At 42.2% G+C, this 6,988-nt stretch overlaps 1 protein-coding gene across 1 annotated transcript in view; it reads left to right on the top strand.

The window, feature by feature from the left end:
- The window catches only part of ZFHX3 (zinc finger homeobox 3), a 170,691-nt gene extending 169,220 nt beyond the window's left edge, over window positions 1–1,471 (top strand). Inside the window, exon 11 of the mRNA XM_007462992.1 lies at window positions 1–1,471. This exon is cut by the window's left edge and continues 6 nt beyond it. Coding sequence (XP_007463054.1) covers window positions 1–1,471 — 1,471 coding nt within the window.
- Window positions 1,472–6,988: the final 5,517 nt, after the last annotated feature.

The following is a 6,988-nucleotide window of genomic DNA, read 5'->3' as shown; positions in this document are numbered from 1 at the left end:
GGTGCAGCCGCCGCCGCCGCCAGCAGCCCAGCCACCACCCGCGCCGCAGCTCCCGCCGCAGCAACAGCAACGCAAGGACAGAGATGGTGAGAAGGGAAAGGAGAAGGAAAAGGCACACAAAGGGAAAGGGGAACCCCTGCCCGTCCCCAAGAAGGAGAAAGGAGAGGCCCCCACGGCGGCCGCAGCCACGATCTCAGCACCGCTGCCCGCCATGGAATATGCAGTGGACCCTGCGCAGCTGCAGGCCCTGCAGGCAGCCTTGACTTCAGACCCCACAGCGTTGCTCACGAGCCAGTTCCTCCCTTACTTTGTACCAGGCTTCTCTCCTTATTATGCCCCCCAGATCCCCGGCGCCCTGCAGAGCGGGTACCTGCAGCCTATGTACGGCATGGAAGGCCTGTTCCCCTACAGCCCTGCGCTGTCGCAGGCCCTGATGGGGCTGTCCCCGGGCTCCCTACTGCAGCAGTACCAGCAATACCAGCAGAGTCTGCAGGAGGCCATCCAGCAGCAGCGGCAGCTGCAGCAGCAGCAGCAGCAACAAAAAGTGCAGCAGCCCAAAGCAAGCCAAACCCCAGTCCCCCAGGGGGCTGCTTCCCCAGACAAAGACCCTGCCAAAGAACCCCCCAGACCAGAAGAGCAGAAAAACGCACCCCGTGAGGTGTCCCCCCTCCTGCCGAAACCCCCCGAAGAGCCAGAAGCAGAAAGCAAAAGTGCGGACTCCCTCTACGACCCCTTCATTGTTCCAAAGGTGCAGTACAAGTTGGTCTGCCGCAAGTGCCAGGCGGGCTTCAGTGACGAGGAGGCGGCGAGGAGCCACCTGAAGTCCCTCTGCTTCTTCGGCCAGTCTGTGGTGAACCTGCAAGAGATGGTGCTTCACGTCCCCACGGGCGGCGGCGGCGGCGGTGGTGGTGGCGGCGGCGGCGGCGGCGGCGGCTCGTACCACTGCCTGGCGTGCGAGAGCGCGCTTTGTGGGGAGGAAGCTCTGAGTCAACATCTCGAGTCGGCCTTGCACAAACACAGAACAATCACGAGAGCAGCAAGAAACGCCAAAGAGCACCCTAGTTTATTACCTCACTCTGCCTGCTTCCCCGATCCTAGCACCGCATCTACCTCGCAGTCTGCCGCTCACTCAAACGACAGCCCCCCTCCCCTGTCGGCCGCCGCCCCCTCCTCGTTCTCCGCTTCCCCCCACGCCTCCAGGAAGTCTTGGCCGCAAGTGGTCTCCCGGGCTTCGGCCGCGAAGCCCCCTTCTTTTCCTCCTCTCTCCTCATCTTCAACGGTTACCTCAAGTTCATGCAGCACCTCAGGGGTTCAGCCCTCGATGCCAACAGACGACTATTCGGAGGAGTCTGACACGGATCTCAGCCAAAAGTCCGACGGACCGGCGAGCCCGGTGGAGGGTCCCAAAGACCCCAGCTGCCCCAAGGACAGTGGTCTGACCAGTGTAGGAACGGACACCTTCAGATTGTAAGCTTTGAAGATGAACAATACAAACAAATGAATTTAAATAAAAAAATTAATAACAAACCAATTTCAAAAATAGACTAACTGCAATTCCAAAGCTTCTAACCAAAAAAAAAAAAAAAAAAAAAAAAAAAAAAAAAAAAAAGAAAAAAAAAAAAAAAAAAAAAAGAAAAAAAAAAAAAAAAAAAGGAAAAAAAAAAAGGAAGAAAAAGCGTGGGTTGTTTTCCCATATACCTATCTATGCCGGTGATTTTACATTCTTGTCTTTTCTTTTCTAATATTAAAAAAAAAAAAGAAAAAACTTAACCCTGTTACATTGTGTCCTTTTGAAGGTACTATTGGTCTGGGAAACAAGTCCACGGGGCCTCCCTATGTCTGTCTTTGGAGCTTAAACCCCTTGTATATTTGCCCCTTTTCAATAAATGCCCCACGTTGATAGCACAGAGGAGCCCGGCATGCACTGTATGGGAAAGCAGTCCACCTTGTTACAGTTTGAAATTTCTTGCTATCTTAGCATTCAGATACCAATGGCTTGCTAAAAGAAAAAAAGAAATGTAATGTCTTTTTATTCTCAGGTCAATGGCTCACACTTGGTTCTGTTTTCAGAATCATTGTTTTATATATATTATTTTTTGGGGTTCTTTTTTTTTTTTTTGGTTTTGGTTTTCGTTCCAGAAAAGATTTTTTGTTTTGTTAATTTAAAAACGGGCAGAAAGTATTTGAGAAAAACAATGTGAACTGCTTTAGCTTTCTGGGGATTTTAAGAATAGCTTTTCTGCTGAAGCCAATTTCAAGGGGAAAAGTTAAGCACTCCCACTTTCAGAAAAAAAAAAAAAAACCCACACACAGAGTGTTGAGGACTTGTAGCTTAAAAAAATAAGTTTTAAAAACTGACTTTCTGTATTTATGATAGATATGACCATTTTTGGTGTTGAGTAGATTGTTGCATTGGAAATGAACTGAAGCAGTATGGTAGATTTAAAAGGAAAAAAAAAAAACCCTTTTGTGTACATTTAGCTTTTTGTATGGTCCAGCTGACAGCTCCTCACTTGATGTTGTCTTGTTCATTCCTAGCAGATAGATTGCAATCCGTTGATTCACCTAAGCTTTTCTCCCCTTTGTCCCTTAATTCCACTTTCTCTTTCCTCCTCCCACCCTATAATCTCCCACTTAAGGTAGCTGCCTTCGTTTCTTAGAGGGTAGCTGCAGAATTATTTTATAAAACTAAAGAAAGAATTTCAAAGGGTTCTAGGGGTCATTAGGATCCTCACAGATTATTTTTGGTTGGGGAGTTGAAACTTTTTAAAGGCATATAATTCTAGTTACCTATGTCTGTTAGCCTTGTACATTTATTTTTTATTTATCCTTCCTTTGGTTTTTCTTTTCACCCTTTTTTTCCCCCTCCTTGTTTGGTAGATGCTTCAAATATTCTTTTCCTAAACTAAAGCATTTGTTTCGGTTTGTGTAATTGGGCTGTGTGCATTTCTTTTCTAAAAAAGTTTTTGGTTAGGGGTTTGGTTTCTGTGTTTTTGTTTTGTTTTCTTTCCTCTCTCAGAAAAAGAAATTTCATGCTTTAAATAAAATCCAAAGACACACCCTTTCACTGCTGAGGCAGAAAAAAGGGAAAGGGTTCTTGTTACTTGAGAATTTGTTTCTGATTTAAATAAACAAGACTTAGTTTAATAAAAGAAAGAGTAAAACAGAAGATTCCCAGGTTGTTATGTGCTTCTTCTGCAAGCAGAGAGGCAGCTGTTAAAGACAATTCCATATACCAAAAGACACACTTTTTACTTCAAAGTTTTGTCCTTGTGTTAGGCAGTCTGAGCAGCGAGTGATCCAGAGCGCAGCCAACAAAGAAGCAGATAGCAATGTACGTACAGAGAGCAAAAAAGGAACTGTGTGTGAGGCACTTGTGTTTATGTTAATATCCGTATTCCTGTAACACAACACAACGCAACATACACCCTTTCTCATCTTAAAAAAGCGGTCTGAACTTTGAAAGGAAACCTTTGTGCTGCTATAACGTAGATTTTGGAGACAAATAGATGCTTTGCTGTTTCACCTTCATAACCAAACACAAACAGAAAAAAATCTCCCCTTACCCCGAAAGTGTGAAATCCTTCTCCCCTTCATTCTCTTCCTTATGTTTCAAAAGGGAACTTTGAAGACTGTGAATGCAGGTTCCATCTGGTCACCTTTCGGGCTTCTTCCCCAGTGCTGAAGCCACTCATCGACTTTGCAAAAAGACTGGAGCATTCCAAGATCTGAAAATGAATTTCTTTTTTTTCTCTTTTTCTTTTTTAGCCGGGACTATTTTATTTTTATGAATTTGTTTTTAGTTTAATGAAAGAGTAGATCCTGAACTGTTGTATATATTTCTAACTAGGCTGACTGATGCACAGTGCAAATTCCTTTTTTAATTGTTTTTTTTTTTTTTTAAGTACAAGTACTAAAGAATACCATCTAACTATTCATACCAGTATCCAGTCGTAGCATAAGGTGTCAAAAACAAGTACGCAAAACATTTGCTGTTTTAACAAGCTATTTCTTTTAACAAGAATTCTTGTATTTCTCCCTGTGTTTGAGATGAACATTTTTAAATTTTGAAGTTGTACAGTTTTTTGTTTTCCATTATTTTATCTTGTTTGTAACTCTATGAAATATATATATATATATTTTTTGCCATTTAACTGTTGTATGTTACTCTGTGTCTGTATCATATAGAAAAAAATTGTTTTTGTTTTTGGTTCTCTATGTGATACCAATTAACAATTTAACACTAGTTTTATCTGTCAAATTCTGCTAGGTCTTTTCTGAAAACTTTGTTTTTAAAAATGGTAACTGTTTGGTAATAGTGCAATTTCTATCCCTTTCCCTCCCCCCCCTCAACTTTAAGTTCATTTCCTTGTAATTTTGCCACCCCTCCCCAAAGTGTTCTTTCTTTTTCCTTTCCTTTCTTTTTTTTTTTTTTTTTTTTTTGAGCTACCATGCCATCCTCCCTCTGTGAGGCAGAGTGACTGTCAAGTGTTTTTGTCATGCCATGCCTCGACCTGTGGGTGTGTTCGGCAATAGCAAGGTGGTTGGGTAGACTGACTAAGCATGCTTCCACCCACCAGTGTTCCTCAGTGGGGTTATGTGAGTGTTTCAACCTGGAGTGGGTTGCACACTTAATGCTTTCCTCTACAAGTATACCGCCCACGTATATGTTCATTCAAAAAAAAAAATTCTTCTCAGCGTTAACCTAGAAGTAGCAAAGCAGTCGGTGATGGCGAAGCTTAGAGGTCAAACATGAGCTAGTTAGATGTCTGTGGGCTGGCATCCACCATGGCTGTGACCAGTATCATTTACAAAGCATGAATTCACTACAATGCTCAAACTGTTTAGATTGGTCCCACTCGGAGAATTTACTCCTGTCTGCTGCATAGTCTGTAGCTGAATAGGATATCTCAAATTGCTTTTTGAATTAGTTCTTCACCTCCATTGATACTTCGTATTTTTGGTTGGTTGTTTTTTTTCTGAATCTCCACAGTGTGGGTTGGTGCCAGACACCAATCAGTCATAGCACCAAATGGGCCCACAGAATGGGAGTTATTTCCTCCATCCTCCAAAAAGAAACTTAAGAAGGAAACACATACACACACCTACCCATGCGTGCACGCGCGCGCACACACACACACACGGAAAAGTTTAGGAAGTTTTATTTTTAATTAAAAGCTATTTAAAGAGATGAATGTGGCCAAAGTTTTACACAATTGAAAATAAGGTAACACAGACGGCACGTGTTTAAACCTGAGTTTATCAGGCATGGCAGGAAGTTGCAGGAGAGAGAGGCAGAGACCCAAGCCAGTGCACTTGATGTTCATGGACATATATTTTTTTAAAATAATAAATTAAATTAAAACATTTTAAATAGAAGCATAAATTGAGTTGGTTGGTTGTTGGCGCTGAGATACTGCCCACTGTGAAACAAAGCTTTGACTAGTTTTTTTGTTTGTTTCTTTACTTTCTTCCGAGGGGAGGGGGGCAAGTTTGGGTAGGAAAGAAAGCATACATGAACGTGACCCTGAGGTGAAGAGGTATATGAACAGCCTTTGCAGTGTACAAAAAAACAAACAAAAAAAAAACAACAAAAAAAAAAAAACAAAAAAAAAATAGAGCAAGTGAAACCAAAAATGATGTTCTTGGTGTTTTTCTATAATGTAGTCTTGTTAGCTTTTTTGTTACTGTAACAATGCTGATCTCGAACTGTACCAAAATACATGGAGACTAACAGAACCACATGGAACTTTCAAACTGAAAAAATTTGTCACAAAAACTTTGTTGTCATAGTTAAGTTGATTGTAGATGGTAATTGAATATACTCCTTTGAAAATATTTCATCAAGTATGTTTCCTGCTCATTGTGATACATTAAAAAAAATATGAGCAAAAGTTCTTGTCTCTGTCACCAGAGTTTGTGTGTGCATGTGTGAGAAAGAGGTTGATGGCTGGCAAGGTGTAAGTGTGAGCAGTATCCTGAGGTTGTGTGGCCAGGGACACTTATTCTGAGGTACACAAGCTCTTTGGTAATTCCAAGTGTCCTTGTATCTCCTGGTACTCATGAAAGTGCAGGAAGTTTTGGTGATGGTGCTGACTAGCTTATTTGAGAAGGGTAAGCCTGACAGCTTGGATGATATTTGGCCCCAAAGAGCCCTAATAGCATTTCTACTTTTAATTCAAATGTTTATATGAGAATTTTAGATACCTGGGACAACCACAAGCAAGGAAGTTTTGCTGATGATGAGGAAAGAGGTAAGTTTAACTCCTCTGAAATGGGAATTAGATCCACTGTTTATGATGGAAGGATATGAAAGGTGAGTTGAATTAAATGGATGATTGACTACATTTACCTTTCCTACCAAAGGATTTTTTAAACCCCTGTTAGAGCAGAATTTGAGATAAGAACAGTCTTCAAAACAGTAATAGCATTAGTAATTCCTATATACAAGAGGACTTGGTCCTCTTATCAGAAACCCTCCCTTACAGCAGAAAATGCATGACATTCATTAATAGTACATTCAAGATCAGGCCCAAAGGCCTTCCATTCATCTCTAATTTATAGCGAAAGCCCATAAATAATTTACACGACTCTAGCAGTAGGCCTGGATGGCACTGCAAGCTAGCTGTGTTCTTGCAAGGTCTGCAGCATCTGCCCTCAGCCAACAGGGGTCTTTTCTACCCCCAGAGGTTGAGCTCTGAAACCCTCTTCTATTGGCTTAGACAGCCATTGTCCACCAAGTCTTTTTTTCTTAGTTCCTGCAGCAGGCATTCAAGAAGCAGCAGTGACCCTATTAACTCAACATTTCAAAGAATTCTACAACTGGTACAGGCATTACTAGAGCTCAAAAAGGAAAAGTTGGTTCCCTCACTGGTAGCTGGAACCTCTATGCCAGACAAGTAGTGTCACTGTCCCTAATGAAACCCTGCTCTTTCCCCAGGCATTGCACGTTTCTTTTGGGTGTTCCTGCAGAAGCAGATGGCTTCTA

This window comes from Lipotes vexillifer, unplaced genomic scaffold (genome assembly GCF_000442215.2).
Source record: "Lipotes vexillifer unplaced genomic scaffold, Lipotes_vexillifer_v1.1 scaffold70, whole genome shotgun sequence".
Classification (NCBI taxonomy): Eukaryota; Metazoa; Chordata; class Mammalia; order Artiodactyla; family Lipotidae; genus Lipotes; species Lipotes vexillifer.
Note: the sequence above shows the minus strand (reverse complement) of the source record. Positions and strands in the feature narration are given on the sequence as shown.